Source organism: Amblyraja radiata, chromosome 5 (genome assembly GCF_010909765.2).
Source record: "Amblyraja radiata isolate CabotCenter1 chromosome 5, sAmbRad1.1.pri, whole genome shotgun sequence".
Classification (NCBI taxonomy): Eukaryota; Metazoa; Chordata; class Chondrichthyes; order Rajiformes; family Rajidae; genus Amblyraja; species Amblyraja radiata.
The window spans coordinates 48,339,574-48,364,048 of NC_045960.1; the positions used below are offsets into that span (position 1 = coordinate 48,339,574).

The following is a 24,475-nucleotide window of genomic DNA, read 5'->3' on the forward strand; positions in this document are numbered from 1 at the left end:
CTTAGGATCAATGATGACTTGCTTATCCTCTGGTTCTGTGGGCTGTTAGTTGACATAAAGAAAATATTGGAACTACGGATTTTTCCACAAACGGGTCCAGAGATGCCTGATGAGACTGATGGCCAGGTTGTTTGTGGGGAGGTGCACTTCTTTCACCACTTATGCCATGCCTCTGTGTCTGCCCAAATCATGCCCCTGAGATTCTAAGCGGCATTACATTATGTGTTGGGACATAAAGCACATCCTGCGGATGAACAGTGTATTTCTTTTGACAATTACTACATTTCTGTAGCTCTGCATGTTCATAAATCCAGAAACTGATAATGGAGTTTCACCAATATTAGTGACCAGCAATAGTATTGCCATTGGAATAATTGCAAATTCCAACTCATTGATACAGTTGTGCTTTAGATCCCAAACTAATTAACAGGAGCATTTTCAGATAAACAAAATGCATAGAATCAGCTTTAATCAATCAGCAAAAGCAATCAGTCTTTACCTCTTGAACTCTTAGATCAAACATTTTGTTAAAAAAATTGAGAACCAATTTTGATATTTACCTTCTGCACTGAATGAGTGACATCTGTGATGTCCCATTGGCATTGAATAAGCATAATCATCATAAATTGTTAAACTACAATACCAATTAAATTGATTTAGTAAGACACCCATCCCACAGATATTCCAACAACTGAATTTTGACAAAACCACATTATGTAATCAATGATGCAGCAATATTTGAGAAAAAAATACAAAATGCTGGAGGAACTCAGCAAGCCAGGCAGCAGCTGTGGAGGGAAATGTACAGGTGACATTTTGAGTCAGGCCCTTAAAACATAGAACAGTACAGCACAGGCCCTCTGGCCCAATCACTTCCCATCTGATGAGGGTTCTGACCCGAAGTGTTGTCTGTCCATTGCCCTCCACAGATGTTGCCTGGCCTGCTGAGTTCCTCCAGCACATTGTGTTTTTGCTTAAGATTCCAGCATGTGCAATCTCGTACCTCTCAGCAATATTTTGGAATGTGCATCAGACCTGATTTAGAGGGGCGGGGTATTTTTTGAGGATTGCAGTCAGAACATGCTGCAGTCAAATTGAGTATCCGGGTACAGAAGGATTTCAAAGTCATGGACGAAATCGTCAAATAAATATATCTGTAATTACAGGTCTGAAGCAGGGGTTCGACCCGAAACGTCACCTATTCCTTTTCTCCAGAGATGCTGACTGACCCGCTGAGTTACTCCAGCATTTTGTGTCTATCTTCTGTTTTTACCAAGTTATTTTCCCACTGGCCTGTCTATGTCGCAGTGCAATGCAGTTAAAAAAGATGGTTGGAAGGTGCCAGCATGCTCGGTTACCCAATATAAAACACAGTAGATCTTTGGTAGAAATACAGTAGCTTAGGCAGTTACATGGACGGGCCCATTACTTAGTGCTGCGATTCAGTCCATCAGCGTCAGTATCTTTGATCAGCGTTGCATTGATTTGAAGACTACGGTTGCGTTTCTGAGTTGTGTTCTGCCTGCTTAGGGGGCGCTGGAGGTTTGGCTGAGAGAGAGAGTGTGCGATGCTGTTCTTGCCGCTGTCACCCAAGGCTTGACGTGCACGGCGGTGGGAAGCCCGTGGACCAATACCCGCGCTCCATGTGTTGCTAAAGTCAAAGGTGAAAGTTAACGCTTGTTTTAAAACCGAGTAAAGATGGCGCCGCTGTTTTGGGGGAGTTGGCAATGATTTGCAATCGTTCTGGGAAAGTAACTGCTGAGCGGGCAACCTGGCTTCCCCCTCTTTCCTTCAATGTGACATTTCGATCAGACCCGTTTTCATCTAGTTAAGCAGCTGTGTGGTTTGGTGTGGCTTGGCCCTGCGCTTGCACAGGGGAGGCGATGGCCATGGCGGTGTTTGAGCTGGTGTGGCGGCTGCTGCACGCCTTGCTGTGGCTGCAGCGGACCCTGGGCGCCTGGCTCCGCCGTGGAATGTGCGCCTGGGCGCGGTGGAACGCGGCGCTGCTGGCGCGCGGCTCCCAGGACACCCGCAACAAAGGACAGAGCCGCCGCGCGCGCTGGCGGGCGGACGGGCGCGGGCTGAAGAAGCTGCCGCTGCACCTGGGGCTGGTGGTCACCGAGGAAGAGAGCAGCTACACCGACATCGCCAGCCTGGTGGTCTGGTGCATGGCCGTGGGCATCTCCTATGTTAGCGTCTATGACAACCAAGGTAAGCGTCGTTGCAAGGGCATAGCACGCACTAACCAGGGGTCTGAGTGTGAACTTATTTCTGCGCTTAAAAGCTTGTTTGTACCAATATTATTATTTTTTAATAATTTATTGAACATTTCCGGTTTATGATGTTATCAATGAGTACTGTGTTTACTGACCTGTATACTGCTGCAAGTAAGAATTTCATTCTTCCATTTTCTCAATTATGTTCCATTATGACAATTAAACACACTTGAAAAGCGGATGATCCATTTTATTTTGTAATGAAATGCCATTCACATTACTTCACGTCGGAATGACTTGCTCGAGTGAAACGTGTAATGGACAGGAGAGATTTTCTTTGGTGGTGGGTGGTTTACCGATGACACGTTATCTTTAATAAAGATTAATTGTAGAATCAAGGCTAAACACTGGTGATGTTGTAAATCTGAAACTCCCCGATAATACAAACACCACATGGAGAGAGAAAAAAAGAATTTATGTTTCCGGTCAATGACCCCTCAGTAGAAAATGATACTTTTAATTGACGTCAGTTGACCCATGCATGACATTTTAGTTGTAAGTGCCATCCTGACAAATGATTAAATACTTAAATATTTTGATACTGTTCTCGAGGGACAAATGTATAATAATTAAATTTCAACGTTTCATATTTTATCGTGTTTTTTACTTTAAACCTTAGTTAAGTTTCCATTTCTGCCGTACCTTTAATGTACCCAAACAATTCATCAATTGAACGTTTTTATGTCATGATTAGAAGGAGAAGAAATATGAAAAGATTGGGAGGGGCATAGATACATAGAAAAATAGGTGCAGGAGTAGGCCATTTGGTCCTTCGAGCCCGCACTGCCATTTAATATGATCTTGGCTAATCATCTAAAATCAGTAACTGCTAAAATCAGTAACTGCTTTTTCTCAATATCCCTTGATTCCTTTAGCCCTAAGAGCTAATTCAAACTCTCTCTTGAAAACGTCCAGTGGATTGGCCTCCACTGCCTTCTGTGGCAGAGAATTTCACAGATTCGCAACACTTTGGGTGAAAACGTTTTTCCTCATCTCAGTCCTGAATGGCCTACACCTTATTCTTAAACTGTGACCCCTAGTTCTCGACTCCCCCAACATTGGTAACATTTTTCAAGCATCTAGCCTGTCCAATCCTTTAAGAATTTTACATGTTTCTATAAGATCCCCTCTGATCCTTCTAAATTCCAGTGAATACAAGCCCAGTCGACCCATTCTTTCATCATATGTCAGTCTCGCCATCCTGGGAATTAACCTGGTGAATCTACGCTGCACTCCCCCAATAGCAAGAATGTCCTTCCTCAAATTTGGAGACCAAAATTACGCACAATACTCCAGGTGCGGTCTCACCAGGGCCCTGTAAAACTGCAATAGGACCTCTTTGCTCCTAAACTCAAATCCTTTCAAAATGAAGGCCACAATGTCTGAAGTAGGGTCTCGACTTGAAACGTCACCCATTCCTTCTCTCCAGAGATGCGGCTTGTCCCGCTGAGTTATTCCAGCATTTTGTGTCAACCCTGTGAGCAAGTTATTTGGATTTGCTGGTAACATTTATGTTTATGCGAAGAGATAAACAGCCTACCAGGGATTGAGATTAAATTGCAGGGGTTAACAAATATTGCATTAACAAAGGTTTAGTGTTTAGGAGGTGGCGGTGAACTGTGTTCACACCTGGCTGCCCAATGGGCCAAAGAGATCAAATTGCAGTTTTGTTGAAGGCCAAAAAGAGTAAACCATGTTACTAAATCTTACCATTTATCATGGTTTTGATCCTGTTATAAATGAGATTTGTCAAATTTTACTTAAAAAATGCACTAGTTTCAATGTGGTACATTTTTTTGTTTATTAACAGGATGACTTCTTTCTTCCGAACTTTGTTTTAATACAGTTATGGAAAATGCATTGAAAGTCTAGTTGTGCTTAGGTGTTGTTGTCATCACTGCTCTTTGCATTTGTAATTGTATTCACCATTCACCTTGGTATGTTTTCTTTTTATTGATCACAGAAGAATTGTGGGTTACATCTAAGTAATTAGCAAGTTCAATTCGGTCTTTATTTTACTTTTATTTTAATTAAGCGAAAACATTTGCTACGTTGTACTTCTTCGCTTTAATTTTTATACTGTCCCTGACGTCCCCTGTCAGCCATGGTCATCCCTTTCTCCCCTTGGAATCTTTCTTCCTCCTAGGAATGAACTGATCCTGCACCTTCTGTATTATTCCTAGAAACACCTACCAATTATAGTGAAGTCTACAAGCCACTTTGGGAAAAATAATGTATTTAAGAGTGTTGCAGCAGCTGAACTGCCGTAACTGAGGCGCCGACCTGTTTAAGCCACAACAGAGAACTTTATTGTGTTTAGTTTGTCACGTGTACCGAGGTTCAGTGAGAAGCTTTTGTTGTGTGCTAACCAGTCAGTGGAAAGACAATACATGATTATAATTGAGCAACCCACAGTGTGCAGATACATGATAACGGGAATATTGTTTAGTGCAAGATAAAGTCCAGCAAAGTCTGATCAAAGATAGTCCAAGAGTATCCAATGAAGTAGATAGTAGCTCAGGACTGCTGATTGTTGTTGGTAGGATGGTCCAGTTGCCTGATAACAGCTGGGAAGAAACTCCCTAAATCTGGAGGTATGCTTTTTCACACTTCTATACCTTTTGCCCAATGGGACAAGTAAGTGCTAGGTAGCATGTTGTAACAGTGCTGCGTGATCTTGCATTCAATGGATCCGATCAAAGCTCTACTGTACTGCCATGAATAGTGATAGGTGTTTAAACACGATTGAATAAGAGATCTATGAATATTTCCATCCTCTGTGGGTGGTGGAAACTAGCATGAGTGCAAACAACGCTTGAAGAATTTGCAAAGCCTTTTAGCCAGAAGTGCCAAGTAGATTATCCATCGCAGCCTGCACCATCGCACCCAGCCATCTTGCTCTTAGTGCTGAAAACCTGTGCTCCAGGACTTGACTGTATTAAGCTGTTCATGTGCACCTTCAATGATCTTCAATTTTGATGTGAACACGTCATCCTTCTTATTGCTGCATTAAAATTCTGGTTCTACCAACATTACTGTGGAAATACCTTCAGGAAATAGACAAAAGTGATCCAAACATGTGGATCACCTCTAAGTTCTCAACTGGCATCATTAATCAGGGTGGCACAGCGGTAGAGTTGCCTTGTAACACTTTCAGCGCCAGAGACCCGGGTTCGATCCCAACTATGGGTGCTGTCTGTATGGCATTTGTACATTCTCCCCATGGCTGCATGGGTTTTCTCCGAGATATTCGGCTTCCTTCCACACTCCAAAAACGTACAGGTTTGTGGGTTAATTGGCTTTGTATCAATGTAAATTGTCCCTAGTGTGTGTAGGATAGTGTTGATATCCGGGGATCGCTGGTTGGCGCGGATTTGGTGGGTCGAAGGGCCCGTTTCCGTGCAATATCTCTAACTAAACAAAACTAATGGATGATAAATGCCTGAATCATTAAATACCAGGGTTGAATTAAACCAAATTTGAAGTGAGCAATTTGACCCAAATGGTCCATTTGTGTTTATGCTCCATATGTTTCTTGCTACCTGTCTATCTCATGCCGTTAATGTACCTTAGACAGCCATCCTGTCCGGAAAGGTTCTGTTTTACATGACATGAACCCCACGCCATCTATATAACTAAAAGTCTCATCTTGATCACTTCCTGTCTGCGCTGTATATTGATTTTAGAAAATAACGCTACCATATATCGCTATGATTGTTGGCCATCTTACTCACAGTACTCCTCCGCTGAGGCAGCCCTGAGGATTTTTCCGATCGATGAAAAATTAAAACGTTCTGAGTGTTTAAAAAAAATCTTGATCGGCTGATTGGCCCTCTCACCTGTTAATCACCACGATGAAGGTAATGCCCCTTCCGAGGGGGGGGGGGGGGGGGAGGACTATAAAACCCGGATGCCTGGACGTGAAGATCGTGAGGGAGAGTCCACAACTGTGATTCTAAGCTGTGAATCAACTGAACTGTGAGTCTGCAATGTACTTACAATAAATGATTTGTTAGCCCTTAATGACAATGCAACGAGTTGTTTGGCAATTTGGTGGCCTGCACTCTGCTGGAAATGCTATGAAATTGAATTTGGTGGCCTGCACTCTGCCTGAAATGCTATGAAATTGAGTTTGGTGGCCTGCACTTTTGGTGGCCTGCACTGTCTGAAAGGCTATGAAATTGACTTTGGTGGCCTGCACTCTGCCTGAAAAGATATGAAATTGACTTTGGTGGCCTGCTCTCTGCCTGAACTGCTATGAAATTGAATTTGGTGGCATGCACTTTGCTTGAAATGCTATGAAATTGAATTTGGTGGCCTGCACCCTGCTTGAAATGGAATTTCAAGGAATAGCCATCAGTGAACTACCAGCACTGAGTGGCTGCGCTGCCAGCCCACCAGCCCTGAGTGGCTGAGCTGCCAGCCCTGAGTGGCTGCGCTGCCAGCCCACCAGCCCTGAGTGGCTGCGCTGCCAGCCCACCAGCCCTGAGTGGCTGCGCTGCCAGCCCACCAGCCCTGAGTGGCTGCGCTGCCAGCCCACCAGCCCTGAGTGGCTGCGCTGCCAGCCCTGAGTGGCTGCGCTGCCAGCCCTGAGTGGCTGCGCTGCCAGCCCTGAGTGGCTGCGCTGCCAGCCCTGAGTGGCTGCGCTGCCAGCCCTGAGTGGCTGCGCTGCCAGCCCTGAGTGGCTGCGCTGCCAGCCCTGAGTGGCTGCGCTGCCAGCCCTGAGTGGCTGCGCTGCCAGCCCTGAGTGGCTGCGCTGCCAGCCCTGAGTGGCTGCGCTGCCAGCCCTGAGTGGCTGCGCTGCCAGCCCTGAGTGGCTGCGCTGCCAGCCCTGAGTGGCTGCGCTGCCAGCCCTGAGTGGCTGCGCTGCCAGCCCTGAGTGGCTGCGCTGCCAGTCCCCCAGGCCTGAGTGACTGAGCTGCCAGCCCACCAGGCCTGAGTGACTGAGCTGCCAGCCCAAGAATCCATTCGGCCCACAATGTCCATAGTAGCCCTCTGGAAACCAGTCCCTTCGGTCCACAACACCCATACTAGCGCTCCAGAAAGCCGCTCCACCCCACTGGCCACCAATATTGGAATTGGTGGAGAGGTGGAAAATTGCGTTGGGGGACCAGCCATCCCGTGTGAACATGGGACTCAACAGGTCCCACTTAGTCTAGTTTATATTTAAAATTCCCAACCGAATCAAATCGGTGTCCTTTAAGAAAGGGAAATCTGTATTCCTTAACAAGAGCTCTTAAGTTTTTGCTCCTTTAGAATCATCTAAATTTGATCTTGGTTATTTAGAGCAAGGGGCAAGAACTGTCATTTGACAATTTAGATATATAGTAATTAGGTGGTCAAAAAAAGTCTTAGGCTATTCTGGGAAAGCTTTTTCCATTGAACAAGTTAAAACATGTTGGCATTTGTTTAATTGTGCAATTACAATTTTGATTAATATGCAGTTTTTTTAAATACCTCAATTAGGCAACTGGCTGTGTTACAGGAAATCATTGCTTTAGATGGTCCAAGTTATTTATTTGAATGACCTGAAATTATCAAATTGAAATTTTATTAATTGTGCTATGTTGTAGTGTGGCTAATTGCTCAAAACTTCCTTTTTGTTTGCAGGAGCATTTATAAATATCGGAGGCAACCTGTGACCCTTAGCAGATTTCTTTCTTCATGGTTTTGTGCTTGCCTGGCTGTAGGTTGAGGACTCTGGTCATCTGGGCTTTCCTTGAGAATAGAAATAACCCACTGAGTCTGTCTTGCTGTTAATGAGATCATGGCTGTGAAGTAACGAGATCATGGCTGTGAAGTAACCTGCTTCTCTGCCTTTGTCACCCTTTTGTTAAAAATGATCAATTTCTAATTCAAAGTTGGCCCAACACCAATTTTACCAGTCCTCACTTCCTAGCTCGCATTTGCGAGGTCTGGGACCATTTATTGTAGGTTCTGTACCCTGTAAATTGCTCGATTGTTATCATGTATTATCTTTCTGCTGCCTGGTTAGCACGCAACAAAAGCCTTTTACGGTACCTCGGTACACGTGACAATAAACTAAACCTACTCTTGATCTTAAATTTTTTGATCAGCAAATTTCACTTCTCTGTAGCTACTCAATCGGTTCCCCTTTAACAGTTTACATTTTCAACAGCTAGATATGTTAAGTTCCAAGTTTTGTATTGCAGGCCACAGTGGCGCAGGGATAGTGCTGCTGTCTTATAGCGCCAGAGACCTGGGTTCAATTCTGACTGCGTGTGCTGTCTGTATGGAGTTTGTACGTTCTCCCTGTGACCTGCGTGGGTTTTCTTCAAGTCCTCCGGTTTCCTCCCATACTCCAAAGACTTAAAGATTTATAGGTTAATCGGCATCCGTAAAATTGTAAATTGTCCCAAGTGTGTGTAAGATACTGTTAGTGCACAGGGTGATTGCTGGTCAGTGCGGACTTGGTTGGATGAAGAGCCTGTTTCTGCGCTGTATCTCTAAAGTAAACTTAAAGTAAACAAAGAGATCGTTCCATTCTCCACAATGAAACTGAGCTCTTTTAAAATCTTTTAATAAAATTGTGTTAATTTAACCTATAGAACTTGAGAATGCACCATGTAAAAATGGAAACTAGAAGATAGTTAAGGAGTGAGGAAAGAAATATAAATCGCAGAGAAAGGGGCTGAATAACACGTCTGTTATTGAAGTAATGGAAATTGAGAATTACACAAAAATGGAGGGATGCCACTATGTACCTGAGCATTAGGATGAGTATTGCAATTTTATTCTAATTGCATAGTTTTTTTAAGGAAGGAATCATAAGTTCAGGAACAGAAAATCTAAGCTGCTTAAGTTGTGCTACTTGTGCCCAACTATTCTATTAATCACATTATTATGATGTCAAATTATTCACTGCAATTTAACCACTGGTTTCTGAAAATAACAAGATCATGACAATTTTTTTTGCTTGGTCCATGTTTTCAGTGGAGAACAGTTGTGAACACTTTTGATAATGCTCAGCGTGGGAAGTAAATGCACTTGCATTTGAAAGCTGTTAATTCAGACCTTATTTAAAAGCTTTCAAATTAGAGTCTGTATTTAAAATTTCTACTAGAATTTAACAAAAAACTAGGAATCATTTATTGGATGAATGCTGAAAAGGAGTTGTGTGAAGGAGTTGGTCTTCCAAGTCAGGTAGTGGATAAGCCAACACATTCTTTTGTGACCCTGTTGTGTGTGATCCTGAAAATTAATCGTACAATTTATTCCAAGCTCCAAATATAATATCTGGGTCTTGTACAGACTGCAGAGATTTTATTTCTGTAATTAAGAGGGTGATTATATTAAATACTTTCACCGTGTGACCTTTCATAGCAAATACATCATTTGATTATTGAGATGAGTATTCATGTCAAATAAAACTATCAACACCCTGGCCATTTCCCTGGGGGATACGGAGAAATTCAAATGACCTCTGATATTTCGGAAAGTCTTCAAATTTATTACTGTGGTAGAGGCGACTGTGATAGAGATATGGCGTGCACGGCTAACGGAATCAAGGGAAATGTGGAGAAAGCTGGAATGGGGTATTTATTTTGGATGATCAGCTATGATCATATTGAATTGTGGTGCTGGCTTGAAGAACTGATTGGCCTACTCCTGCAATTATTTTCTATGTTTCTATGACTTGCTTATCTAGATAGGAGCATTTATGTTTACATCTCCAACCTTCTGCTACCGTTCTCTTTTCCTGCACCCTAAGACCCTACCTGCCTTTGGTGTCATGATGTTTGTGCTAACAGAGCTGGGATTATTGTAAATACAGTTAGGTCCTGCAAGCAATTTATTTTAATCTAATCAGCTATTCTTTAGCTTGAAGACACTGAGACTAAATTTTTTTTCAACATAAATACAGCAAACCGGGTTGTATTTCACTTTTTTTCATGTACACTATATCTTTACATTTCTCGTAAAAGATGCTGTTTAATAAACTCTTCTGTTGTTGCTCCGAGAAGGGTGTGAAAGTTTTTTGTCATGGATACCCAAAATGAAAATGCTAATGATTTCGGTCTTTAATAACATGTTCTGCAATTGGCTTTTGTGTCTTGCCATTTGTTCCTGTAGACTCAATTGTCTCAAATGAGGGCTCTATTGCTCATTGATGTCCTTGGGGAAAGTCACTGACTGGTATCAGCTGCTTTAGTAGTGGTATTGTCTCCCTTGCTGTTGTTTTGCCTATTGTAATCACTGTTTTTAATCATTTTACCTGATGTGACTGGTGTGTTTTTCAGGTATTTTCAAGAGAAACAATTCCAGGCTTATGGAGGAAATCTTAAAACAGCAACAAGAATTATTGGGTCTGGATTCTTCAAAGTATTCTACTGAATTTTTAAATAGTACCAGGAAAGTTGAACAAGGTGAGTAACATTTGACGAAGTTTATTGAACACTAGACTAAGTGGGGGGCAGCGGTGTGTGGGGGGCAGCGGTGTGTGGGGGGGAGAGGGGTGTGTGGGAGAGGGGGGTGAGGGTGAGGGGGGGGAGGGGGAACGGTGTGTGTGGGCGAGGGGGGTTGTGGGGGAGGGGGGGAAGACCTTGGTGAAAAGACGGGATCAGAGTCTGTTTCCCGTCTGGCGACATCTCCGACTGCGCTGGGTTGGGCCGGGCCGCTTCCAGTCCCTCTGAAAATGGTGTCTGGTTGGAGATCAGGCCATCCAGAGCCTCCCTCAGCTCCAGTAGAGTCTCCGACACCGTTTAGCGACATCGGTGACATCTCCATGCTGGGCTGGGTTGGGAGGGGCCGCTTCCGGTCCCTCCGAAAATTGTGTCTGGTTGGTGACCAGGCTATCCAGAGTCGTCCATCCAGAGATTCCCACAGCTCCAGTAAAGATGCGATGGCACAGGAAGGGGCAGACCGTCCCGCAGAGTGACAGGAGAAGAAACCAATCCACGCCGCGCTGACTGGCAGGAGAGAAGATCGATCTGTGCACGTGCGATTTTTAAACCTTGCTAACTTTTACATTAGACCCCTGATCGGAACAAAACTTGGTGCACTCGCAGTAGAGGAGAACGATGAGTACGCTGGCGAAAAATCATAGCGCTATCGCGTACCGTTTTTGCGCAAATAGAAAGACCGTGCAAACTGGAAGATAACAAGATCAGAGTTTTAGTTGTGTACAGATGGAAAATTTTCAGTTGCATTTTCTGAAGGTTGTGATATATGACGGAAAATCATATGGTCCATTCTCTTACTGAAGTCTATTATTATCACAAATCCTTACACAGAGCAATGTGATAAAAGCCCATTGATTTTCATCTTGAATGTATTAAAACTACTTTAAAAAACAGACATTCTATCCATGGATAGAAAATAGGAGCAGGCTTCATCATTCAATGAAACAATGGTTCAAGATTCAAGAGAGTTTATTGTCATGTGTCCCTGATAGGACAATGAAATTCTTGCTTTGCTTCAGCACAACAGAACATAGTAGGCATGACTACAGAACAGATCAGTGTGTCCATATACCATTATATAAATATATACACACATGAATAATTAAAGTGATAAAGTGCAAATAACAGATAATGGGCTATTAATGTTCATCGTTTTGTGGAAGCCAAGTTTAATAACCTGATGGCTGTGGGCAAGTAGCTATTCCTGAACCTGGTCGTTGCAGTCTTCAGGCTCCTGTACCTTCTACCTGAAGGAAGCGGGGTTCATAATCCATTTCACCATTGTTATTCCGTTTAGCATTAAGGAATATGTCTACTACCTTTGAATATATTTGTAAACAAGGCATACACGGCATGTAAATTAAGATCATCTTTAATCCACATACAGACTTAACAGCACAGTAGCATGTTAGTTGTCACTGCATCCTGTCTGCTACCCGAACTGTGTAGCATAGGAAGTGGGTGTTAATATAAATGATACAGTAAGGCGGGGTTAGTGATGCTAACCTATATATGATTGGTTGCATGCATAAACCAATCTACAATATTTAATGACCCCTATTGTCTTCTGTGGTATTGAATTTGACATGTAAATCACCTGGGTGAACATTTTCCCCCTGATCTCTCTTTTAAATAGCATGCCTGTATGCTGAGTGTATGATCCTGGTTCTCAGCCTTCCAACCATTGTGAATTGCAAGTGTCTCGTCTATCAATTCCTGTTAGGACTTTACAGATTTACAGGAAGTTCCATCTCGTTATTCTACTCCAGTGAAATTAAGCCCAGCTTGCCCAATCTCTTCATTTACCTTCCAGAAATCAGTCTAGTAAACCTTTCTTGCACCACCTCTATGACAAGAACACCTTTGCTCAGATAAGGGGCTCAAAAACTGCACAAAAACTTCAGATGGGAGCTAACTACTCCATTACTCAAATCCTCTTTCAGCGTAGGTCATTTGCCATAACTTTAAGCTGCATCTGACTGCTTGCTTTCAATAGCTGGTGTAGCAGGACACGTGAGGTATCTCATACCTTCCTGTTGTCCAACCAGAAGTTTTTTGGATAATGATATGAGCTACATCATAAAATCAAAGACATGTAGCTGACAAAATCTTATATTTTACCCATTTGAGCACCATTACCTCTGCATGTTTTAAGTTAATTTAAACATTGCAATTGACATATTGTATTCTTTTACCTTATTTCAGTTTTATGTTGTCCGACCACAGTGAAAGTGCTTTCACCTGATGATGGGAAAGCCAATATAGTGAAAGCTGCTAAGACGTACTGTCAATTAGTTGCTCAACAGCAAAGAAGGTCTACTGATCTAAATGTTAATATCATGGACAGTTTACTTAGAGGTGAGTGCCACCTGTTGGTCAGTGGAAGGAACGTTAATCTGTAATTTGCTTGCATCCTTTGAAAATATCTTCAGATTGCATCTTTAAAAAAAAACATTTGTGACAGTGATATGCAATCCATTGAAAGTTTATTTTTAATTGCATTATTTAAAATTCATTCCTAATTTAAATTTATTAAATTTGTATTTAAAATGTGATACTCAAATATTTATCAAATGTATTATTAATTGGAATAGTTTCCATCATTTTAGTCAATTTGGTTCTGACATAATTCGTAGCATTACAAATTCTCGTGACAAGCCTGTTTTTTCATTGTTTCATGGCCACACCTTCTGCCTACTTTTTGATTCCTAGATTTGAATTGAATTGAATTCAATTTAATTCCAAATAGTTAACCATATAATACACATTCATAGTCATCCATCTTACTACTTCGACAAGCAAGTTTGCAGATAACACAAGTGGGTGGTATTGTAGATAGTGATGGTGGTTGTCAAAAATTGCAGCAGGATCTTGATCGGTTGGGCAGGTGGGCTGAAGGAATGGTTGACAAAATTTAACACAGAGAAATGTGAGATGTTGCATTTTGGGAGGACTAACATGGGCAGAACATTGCCCAGTAAACGGTAGTGCTCTGGTTAGTGTTCTAGAGCAGAGGGATCTAGGAGTACAGGCACATAGTCGGTGAAAGTGACGTCATGGGTAGATAGGGTGGTCAAAAAAGCCTTTGGCACATTGGCCATCAGTCAGAAGTTGGGAGGTCATGTTACAGTTGTACAGGTGTTGGCAAGGCCGCATTTAGAGTATTGTATTCAGTTTTGGGCACCATGTTATAGGAACGATGTTGTTAAGCTGGAAAGGGTGCAGAGAAGATTTACGAGGATGTTGCCAGAACGCGAGGGCATGAGCTATGAGGAGAGGTTGAGCAAGCTAGGACTTTATTCCCTGGAGCGCAAGAGGATGAGTGGTGATCTTATAGAGGTGTACAAAATCATGAGAGGAATAGATCAGGTAAACCCACATAGTTTCTTGCTCAGATTAGGGGAATCGAGAACCAGATGACATAGGTTTAATATGAGGTGGGAAAGATTTAATAAGAATCCGAGGGGTACATTTTTCACGCAAAGTGTGTGGGTGGATGGAATGAACTACCAGAGGAGGTAGTTGAGGCCGGCACTATAGCAATGTTTAAGAAACATTTATACAGGTACATGGATAGGACAGGTTTAGAGGAATATGGGCCAAAGATGGGTGGGACTAGTGTAGATGAGACGCGTTGGCCAGTGTCGGCAAGTTGGGCTGAAGGGCCTGTTTCCACGCTTTCGCTCTGACATTATAAGCACTTCTAAATTAAATGTACTGAGGGTAATCGTGCATGGTCCTAACAAAAGTATAAACATGGTCAGTTATCCTAGTATTTGTTATGCATGACACATTCTAGTTGGGAAAATGAGCAAGTAACCATTGATCTGCCTTCATTCATCATATCCATTTACTATTACAAATGTCCTCGTGCTACATAGCAGATTTATTAAACAAATTTCCACCGCAAAAGTCAGATATCTGAATTATAAGATCACTGGCCTTTCAATGGATTTAATGGCTGAAGGTTATAAGTGAGGGCATAGTGAATCTATGGAGATATTTGAAGTAGAGCTTGATGGTTTTACAATTAAGACATTATCAAACCAGGGCATCAATGCAGACTAACTGTTATGTGGTTGTAAGTGAGTAAGACTTGATGTGTTAGCTTAGCCGCAATAGGGTTTTTGTATGCAGAGTGGAAGTTAGTTGGTCCGAAGTGTATTAGATTGGATGAGTATGGTGATTTTAGCAGTGGGAGATTTGAAGGGATGCTGACAGTATGAAGATGGAATCAGCAGTCCTGCAGATATAGTGGAGATTTAATTGGGCGATTATTTTGTGAGCTCGGATGACACCAAGAATTATTTGGTTTTGATCAGGCGCTGGGGAGAGTTTGGTTAGACATCAGTTTGGCATGATCCGCTAAGTTCCTTCCGTTTTATTTGCTACAGTAGTGTTTTTGGTTTTATCGTTAGTTGGAAGAAATTTCTTGTGTTTGATATTTTTTACGCTACAAGATGTTTCAGAAATTAAATAGTGCAATGCTCTTGGAAAGTAGTGAAATTAGGCCGGATGTTACCAATAAATCAAACCTGACACCTTTTTTTAGATGATATTAGAGGCCAGCTTGTCATTGGGGAAAAAAAAAAAGAGAATGCTGCTTTCCCTTAATCTACAGTTTTCACACACCCACAATTATCTGGATTACACTTCTTCCTACTCTCTCTTGCAAAGCTGCTGTACCCTCTCTCTCAATTCCTCTGTCTCTGCTGCATCTGGTCCCAGGATGAGGCTTTCTGTACAAGGATATCTGAGTTGTCATCCTCCTTTAGTGAATGTGGTTCCCCTGGCTGTCACAAATAGATCCCTCACCCACGCCTCTCCCTGCAGATGCAACATGGTCCTCTCCTTTCATCCCACAAGCCTCTGCATCCAACACATCGTCCTGACATTTCCGTCACCTCCAACGTGATCGCACCCCTAATCACATCTATCTTCCTCTCTGCCTGCTGCAGAGACTGCTTCCTCCGCAACTCCTAGGTTCACTCATCCCTTCCCACCCAAACTACGCCTTACTCAAGTACTTTTCCCTGCAACCACAGGAGATGTAACACCAGTCCTTGTGCCTGCTCCCTCTGCTCCATCCAGGGACACCAGCAATCATTCCAGGTGAGAGATTTACATGCACCTCCTCTAAACTCATCAATAGCATCCAGTGTTCCCAATGGAGGCTTCTGTACATTGCTGAGACCAAACCTGGACCAGATTTGCTTTGCTGAATGCTTGTGCAAGGTCCACCAAGGATCAACAGGAGGAACAGCACCCCAGATTCCATTTGGGTAGCTTTCAACACAACAGTATGAACATTGAATTTTCCAATTTTAAGTAACTTCTACAAACACCTCGCTAATCCCTGGCCGGCCTTGCACAAGTTTCAACACCCCACCACTAAATGTCTATTAACTAGCTTCACACTTCACAACTATGTAGCTCTCTTGGACTCCCATCTGCCTCTATATTGAACCTTTGACCAATAATCTGCCTATAGGGGAAGCCACTCCCCTGAGGTCATCAGTAGCCAGCTGTGATTTGTCCCGCCTCCTTTCACTCCCCCTACTACAATCAGTCTGAAGAAGGGTTCTGATCTGAACCTTCACCGATCCATTTTCTCCAGAGATGCTGCCTGACCAGCTGAGTTAGACCAGCATTTTGTGTCTTTGGTATAAACCAGAATCTGCAGTTCCTTGCTATTATACTCCCTCCAACTAACTCTTGGTACTAAAGCACTGTGACAATAATTCACCACTAAAGTGTAATAGTCATTCATGATGCTCTTTAAATACAATGATAAGTGGCAATTCTGTAAAAAGTTCAAATTAGAGTGTTTTATCAGTAGTGTATATTGGATGCATTGCATTGTCAAGTTAAAATGGAATAAAATTATAACATGTTTGGACTTGCTTGTGAACCAGGAGGCAGTTTTATGCAATTGGTCTTGATATGTTCGTTTTTTAAATGTTCATTAACCAGCACACTGATTTTTCTTCCCTTGTAGAATTATCTGGGGTGTCATCTGCTGTGTAACTTGATGCATGTATTCATTTCACTTTTTTTTTCCTATTTAGAAGGTTCTTCAGGTTTACCTGACCCAGATCTAGTTTTGAAATTTGGACCTGTGAGCAGCACACTTGGTTTCCTGCCTTGGCACATCAGGCTTACTGAGATTATGTAAGTGCCTTTTGGAATTTAACTTATCTTAAGTCTATTTAGAGTTTATAATGACATGGATGTATTTTGTGAGTTTAAAGTTACATATTTTGATTAAAGCATTGTAGCTGCGTACTGCTGAGGACTCTATTGGTTGTGATGTACTGCATTCTAACAATGTTCAATATATTAGTATTGTCAGTTATCAAGCTATTGCTTTTATTATACCAAAACAAATGGGTGGTAGGAGGGGAAACTGCAGATACTTTCATCATTCTGCTGGTTTTGTGGGACAGTGGTATGCTGTTGAAGTAAACTTAGTGAGTTACCACATTCTTTGGTGGTAGGGACTTGGTGATGAAAGGATGGATATTGAATAGTGGCAGAGAGCAATCAAGTGAACCATGTTCTGTGGATGGCATTTTATAACACAAGACTGAGTGCATACTAAACTACAAAAACATACGTAGATAAAATTGAGTTATCTTGCAACTTTAAGAATCGGGTCAGTGCTGGTTCTGTGAAGCCAGTCTTGAATGATGGACAATTAAACAGCTAATGGAAGGAAGCTGATCCAAGAATAGTGAGGGCAAATGTGGGTTCCTTGAAAATATAATGAGAAGTATGACGTGGTGGGGGGGGGGGAAGGGAAACTAAACAAGTACTTTATATCAAACATAAAAAAACTCATAGAAAGAAATTAGTATTGATAAAGAAATATAACTAGAGGTATGGCATCGAGATCCACGCTGTAGGCTGAATATGGTTAGAGCATATGGACATGTACAAGTTGTGGTGCACTGTTGGGATGGATCTGTGTTTGGGTGCTTGGTTGAGGGGATCAAATTAACATTTCTGTTTTTGCTATGATGTGAAACAAAGTGGGAATGGAGAGGTGATGTGGTTGCAAAGAGACTTCAAGGGCAAGCTAAGTGAGTAGGCCTGACAGTACCGCATCTCCAGGAGTTATCTTGTCTCCAGGGAGCAAGTACAATCCAGCCCTCTGGTGCGTCTTTTTGCAGTAGCTGTTCTTCCAGTGGCCAGTTAGATTGTCATATTCTCACCATCATGCCAACCAGAAATGTACAGGGATGGTAGTTTAATTGAATGAATGAATGAAAGTTTATTGGCCAAGTTTGTTCACATACAAGGAATTTGTCTCGGTGCTCCGCTTGCAAATGTCAACATGACATACGGTGACAATTAAGAATGACACATAAAACATTAAACATTAATAATATGTTTTAGAAAGAACTGCAGATACTGGAAAATCGAAGGTAGACAAAAATGCTGGAGAAACTCAGCGGGTGAGGCGGCATCTATGGAGCGAAGGAATAGGTGACGTTTCAGGTCGAGATCCTTCGGACTGATGTGAGGGTGGGGGCGCGGGAAGAAGAAAGGAAGAGGTGGAGACAGTAGGCTGTGGGAGAGCTGGGTAGTTTACACCCCAGTGGTATGAACATTGACCTCCAATTTCAGGTAGTCCTTGGTTTCTCCCTCCTTCCCTCCCCTTCCCAGCTCTCCCACAGCCTACTGTCTCCGCCTCTTCCTTTCTTCTTCCAGCCCCTCCCCCACCCCCACATCAGTCTGAAGAAGGGTCTCGACCCAAAACGTCACCTATTCCTTCGCTCCATAGATGCTGCCTCACCCGCTGAGTTTCTCCAGCATTTTTGTCTATACCTTAAACATTAACAATAAAACATTATCGATTAAACATGTGAATTAAATAAAATACCAGAGCAAAAGGAGGCTGCAGATTTTTGGTTATTGAGTAGAGCTACTATTTGTGGGGGAAAAAGCTGTTTTTATGTCTGGCTGTGGCGGCTTTTACTATAAATTGCCTTCTCTTGATCAGTGGCAGAATCTGGGAAGGATTGATTGGGAAGTAAATAGGTTACAGGGATAAAAATTAAGAAATGTGAATGTTCTCTGAGCCAACATAGACATGTTGGGCTGAATAATGGCCTCTTGCATTGTGAGAAAATATGAGGAGGTTGCAGGTGGAGAAATTAGGTTTAATGTGCTTGGGTTAATTTTTTTTGTTAAAAGATCTGGGTGTTCCTGTAAGTAACTTACTGAAATGAGCATGCAGGTGCAGAAAATACTTGAAGGCCTGTGATTTCAGGAGTAAAGATGTCTTATTACAGCTATACAAGGCGTGGGTGAGGCCATATTTGGAGCATTATGTATCATTTTGGTCTCTTTAAGGAAGGTTATAGTAGCTTTAGAAGGGATGCAGTGAGTTAGTGGCTATTCCTCAGAACTGGGGTCTGCGATTAGAGGTCTGTACTGTGAAGCACAAACGGGTTGGCCTGGTCTCTATTCTCAAGAGTTTAGAACAACCTGAGGTGAGCTCGCTGAAACATGCCATAATTATTGGGCTCAACCGGGTAAATGCACAGAGGATGTTTCTTTCCTCTGCCTGGCAATCTGGACCTAGAGGTTACAATTTCACAATAAGGAGTGGATTGTCAAGGATTGTGATGAAAAGAACTTACCACAGGGTGAAACTTTGACATTTTTTAACCCCAGAGTGCAGTTAATGTTTGGACGTTGTTCAAAAGAGAGATCAATGGATTATTGGATATTGTGGGAATCCGTGCTTGAGGCAAGGCAGAAGCTTTGGAAACGATGCTCAGCCAGAAACGCTCCGAAAATTTCCTCATCACAAAAAAATGATCTTAATGTGATATTTCAATTCAATTCAATTCAATTTATTGTCATTTGGACCCCTTGAGGTCCAAACGAAATGCCGTTTCTGCAGCCATACATTACAAACAAACAAGACACAACATATTTTACATAAACATCCATCACATTGCTGTGATGGAAGGCCAAAAAAACTTCTCTCTCCACTGCACTCCCCCCCCCGATGTCAGAGTCAAAGTCAAAGCCCCCGGTGGGCGATGGCGAATTGTCCCGTGGCCATTAAACCACGCCGGGTGATACAAGGTCGCACACCGGGTTCTTGGTGTTAGAGCCCCCGGCGGGCGCTCGCAAACTCCCGCGGCCATTCCAAGCCGCGCGGGGCGGTGATGTAGGCCCCGCTCCAGGAGCTCTTCAACCCCGCAAATCGGGCGGGAGAAGTCGCCGTTGCGGGAGCCCTGAAAAGCGGTCTCCCTCCAGGTACCCGCGGGCTCCCGGTGCCGTCCGCCAAACCCGCAGTTGCAGCCACCGAATCTCCGGGGGTCGGGTCGCAGCAGCGTCCACCACAGCTCCACCCGCTCTGGACTCGGCCAGCTCCGCGACGGTGAGGTGAGTAGTCGGCACCAGAGTCCCCGGTCTTCCTGTTGGAGGCCGCTCCTCGTTGCAGCCCCAACGACAACGGAGACCCGACAAAGAAAAGGTCAGGTCTCCCGTGCAGGGAGAGATTTAAAAGTTACCCCCTCCCCCCCACACCACCCCCACCCCCCCACACACATACCCCAACAAAAATAACAAAAACTACATTAAAACATAGACATAAAATAATAAAAACGCAGACGGACTGCAGAGGCCGCTGCAGACGAGAGTCGCGCCGCCTACCGGTTGCGGTATCATATCATAATAATGGAGAGATTACTGGATGAGGGACCAGACAACCCATCTGTGATGTTGTATTCCAGAAATAGATTTACAATGGCCATGCTGCTGATGCTAACATATATTGTGGATAATTGATCATGTATGTCCTGAACATACAATACAAGACAAATCTATTACAGTGAATTACTACAAAGTGATCCTGCTCCCAATCATCAGATGTCGTTGATGGTCCTATCACCGGCATTCAGTCACCACTAATTTGCTCATTGCCTGGTTTGGATTTACCAGGGCCATTCAGCTCCACACAAGATGAGAGCCTTCGACCAAACACAGACCAAAGAGTTTAATTCCAGAGGAGAGGCGAGAGTGACTATTCATGGCAACATCTGACCAGTAGTAGCATAAAGAAGCTCCGGTTGAAATTGAAATTGATGTGCGTGATGTTGAAAGCACTCCAAAGGTTGGAGCCATTGCTCAAACAAAGAAAAATGTGTGTAGTTGTTTGAGTCATTTATTCCAGGCTTAGTGTATCAGTGCAGGAATTCTTCAAGATTTGTCGTAGGGCCAGTCAATATCAGCTGCTGTGTCGCTGACCACCTTCCCCCTTGCTTTGTCAAAGGCATTTGGAGAAGGTCAGTGAAGGGGTGCTTCAATTTAAGTAGTTTGTATTGGACAAAGTTACCTTACAAAACCTTGATCATTGTATCATGACCTTTTTAGGGGAAGAGATAATATATTTCTTAAATTGCCATGGGGGAGAATTAATTTCAGTAAGCTGAAGGAGATCTGGACTGAATAGTTACAAATCTAACGTCACTATAAAAAACTGTATTGACAGGGCTGTGGGTGCTATTTTGGAGCTCACTGTAACTGATTGTTTACTTTAGGCAGTGGGCCACCAATTTAAAACTAAACCTAGGATCCCCATTTAATTCTTTAGGTTGAAGTTGGTCATGTGCTGCCGAGTCTTGTCTACTTGTCTGGGTGATAGTCAACCAACGGAAGTGTAAATTAATTTTTAGGGTCCCTTAAAATTTAGAACTCCTTCAGGTGGCTACTTTCTGCCTACGCCATACATCACCTTAAGTAGGGTATTGGCAACCCTTGATCTAATGAGGGTACACAAAAGTGCTGGAGAAACTCCGCGGGCGCAGCAGCATCTATGGAGCGAAGGAAATAGGCAACGTTTCGGGCCGAAACCCTTCTTCAGATGAGTACCTGTTTGGGACATTGTAGCCTGTTGGCCCAGTTTAACTGTTCTAAGGTACTGCTACCTCATCTGTGTGGGTGTGAATGATCAACTGGAGGCTGGTGGGTCACAAAAGTCAAAATTGCCTGCATTGTGCCTAATAATGAGGACATTTAAAACTTTGGTTATGCTACATTTGAAGTATTTATTGTGTGCAGTTCTAGTTGCCCCATTACAGGAAGAGTGGAGGATTTGCAGAAACCACAGAAAAAGTTTACCAGGCTGCTCTCTGGATTGGATGGTATTGGGAACGAGGTTGGATGTCAAAGGTTGAGGGGGACACCTGATAGAAGTTCATAAAATGATGACAGGCATAGATAGGACAGATAAGAGCTTTTTCTCAGGGTTAGAAATTGCTAAACTGTATAACTAGATGGCATGGCTATAAGGTCTGAGACGGAATAAAAGAGATGTGCGGGGCAGGTTTTATTTGTCACGGGTGTGCTGGAACAAGCTGCCAGGGGTGGTGATGGAGGCAGATACAATGGTGGTGTTTAAGAGGTTTTTAGATAAAAGCATGAATGTGCAGGGATAATGATAGCATGCAGGCAGGAGGAATTGGTTGAAGTAAGCATCATGTGCAGCACAGAAAATTGTGGACTGAAGGGCCAGTTCCTGTTCTGTATTTTGTGCTATTGTGCAATTTAAAGAATATAGTATATTGTTCTATTCATGTGCTTTACTGCATGAAGGGGAAAAAAAATCAAATTTGTTTTTGCTTTTATCCCCTACAGATCATTGCCTTCTCACATCAACTTAAATTATGAAAGGTTTCTTTCTGCCCTCCAGCAGTTTGCAGCTTGCGAGCAACGAATGGGAAAATGACCGAGTCAACATGGAATCAGTTCCAGGCTTTAGTCAAAGGGACCTAAAATATCCAATGTTTACAAGCACCTGTGAACTATGGAAGCCCAGTTCAGTGTCTTTCCGTAGCAACTGAGGATAAGAACATGTCTTTGTCCAAATCTTAGTTGTGTAAATGTCTGTGAGGGTCAATCTGTTATTTAAAATAAACGAGCAAGGTTATCTTTGACAATAATTCAGGCTTTTCTCAAATGGGACCTTTTATATAAAAATGAAGTTGTGTTCAAAGGATTATCATTGGACTTCTTCCTTGGATGATATGGATGAGTAATTTATCTACAATGCCTTGCACTAATTGAGTGTACAATAAATGTATAAATCATATTCCTATTTTAAAGTAACATTTTAATGCAACATGTCAATATTTGATTAATTTTAGTTAGCCTTCAACAAAATGTGACCTCTGGTGCACTCTTTAATTTGTTTAAAAGCAGCACCCCCTTTTCCCACATGCTTTAAGTGCGTGTATAAAACAGAGTATTGTAAAGTCAGAGATTGCACTATTCCATTGTATCATTATGATATGGAACTTGGTTTGTACTTGTTCTCTGTGGTGCAATGGCAAAATCATGGGCTAGTTACCATTCTGACAGATGTTTTGTAGACCAATGTGTGATTCGGTATTAAATGCAGGATAAAACCAAACTAAGGCAAAAAATTGCCCTCTGAATGTTGTTGCTATTGAAGCATGCCTTTAGTCTTCATTTTACTCTGCTTTTCTCAATCTTGTGGGACAGATGTATCTCCAATTAGGTGTTGGGTGAGGGGATCTGTTTGAATGCCAAATACTTTATGTATAAAAAAAATGGATACCTAAGAACTGTAAAAGAGCAAACTAAAAATGAAGTTTGATGGGTATGTTATCCAATGAAGGGATGCTGATTGTAACTGACTCGGTTTTATTCTTATATTGGCATATGAAATATCCAGATTTTTGGTAACGTTTTAAAATCCTAAATAATTCAAATCTGAACTCTAAATTTCCAAATGGTGGATGCACTGATATAGAAACCTGTAATTTGTCTTAAATGATACAGGATACATTTGACTGAACATGCAGGGTCCTAGATTTGGAGTGTCTTTCCTCTGTTGTGTAAATGCTATGTCCGCATTACTGCTCTACAAGTAGAAATATGGCATTGACCAGAGTAGAAAAGGGAAATCACATCTTTGTGCCTCATCGTAAGAACAGGTATTCGGATCCAACGCTGTTGAGAATGTTATCACCACAGGGAAGAAGAGCACAGGACTCCAGAGATGTACAAACGTCCTTTTGGCTATGGCACAACCGTCCATAATATTATGAAGCATTATGCCATAATTGAGGGTTAATTGTCTTTAATGAGATATGTAACAATCTTGGGAGATTCTCTTCCTGATGGAATCACAAATTGAAACAAAGATTAAATAGAACTATGAGCAAATGCATATGATATTTTTGTTTTGGCCATTGTAATTAAAATTATTCAATAGAAATGTGATTTGTCATATTTATGAAATAGCATTGTCAAATCACTCCTAAAGAGATGTCCATCGGGATAAGTCTGATGGCAGAAGCAGCCACCAGAAGACAGTGAATCACATTGGTTAAGGAAAGTTAAAGGCTGCTAACTCAGAACACTATATTAGCACAGCTGTACTTTTATCCTTCCTTGGAAATCCAGTCCAGGTTCCATGCAAACCGATGAATGGATGGTTTTGATTTAACTTTTTAATATTTCTACCCACTAACTTCCACAAATGTTTGCGTTAATCTTGCAAATTAACTTGGTTCTTTTAGTGTCATAATGATTGAGTTCTTCATTAAAATTGTAGAGAAGTTTTCACTAAATCAAGTAGAGTGCCAACTGCACCGAAATCCAGATGATAATCTGCACTGAATGTATGAGTGACTGAACATTCTTCTCAAAATCGAGCACTGATGGCACATGTGTTGGTTTTATTCAATATTAATTTCTGGCTACATATACAGTATAAAACATTTTACA

General features: G+C 42.3%; 1 protein-coding gene across 2 annotated transcripts; it reads left to right on the forward strand.

Moving 5' to 3' along the window:
- The first annotated feature begins 1,606 nt into the window (after nucleotides 1-1,606).
- Nucleotides 1,607-23,963, forward strand: nus1 (NUS1 dehydrodolichyl diphosphate synthase subunit). Of its 2 annotated transcripts, none has more exons than XM_033021168.1 (5): nucleotides 1,607-2,211; nucleotides 10,538-10,663; nucleotides 12,905-13,057; nucleotides 16,771-16,870; nucleotides 22,358-23,963. In XM_033021168.1, exons 1-5 carry the CDS (start codon nucleotides 1,884-1,886, stop codon nucleotides 22,446-22,448), a joined length of 798 nt encoding a protein of 265 aa, XP_032877059.1. In that variant the 5' UTR covers nucleotides 1,607-1,883; the 3' UTR covers nucleotides 22,449-23,963. The 2 variants fall into 2 exon arrangements, with proteins under 2 accessions (XP_032877059.1, XP_032877058.1); XM_033021167.1 differs by having other exon boundaries at nucleotides 1,612-2,211; nucleotides 16,768-16,870.
- Nucleotides 23,964-24,475: the final 512 nt, after the last annotated feature.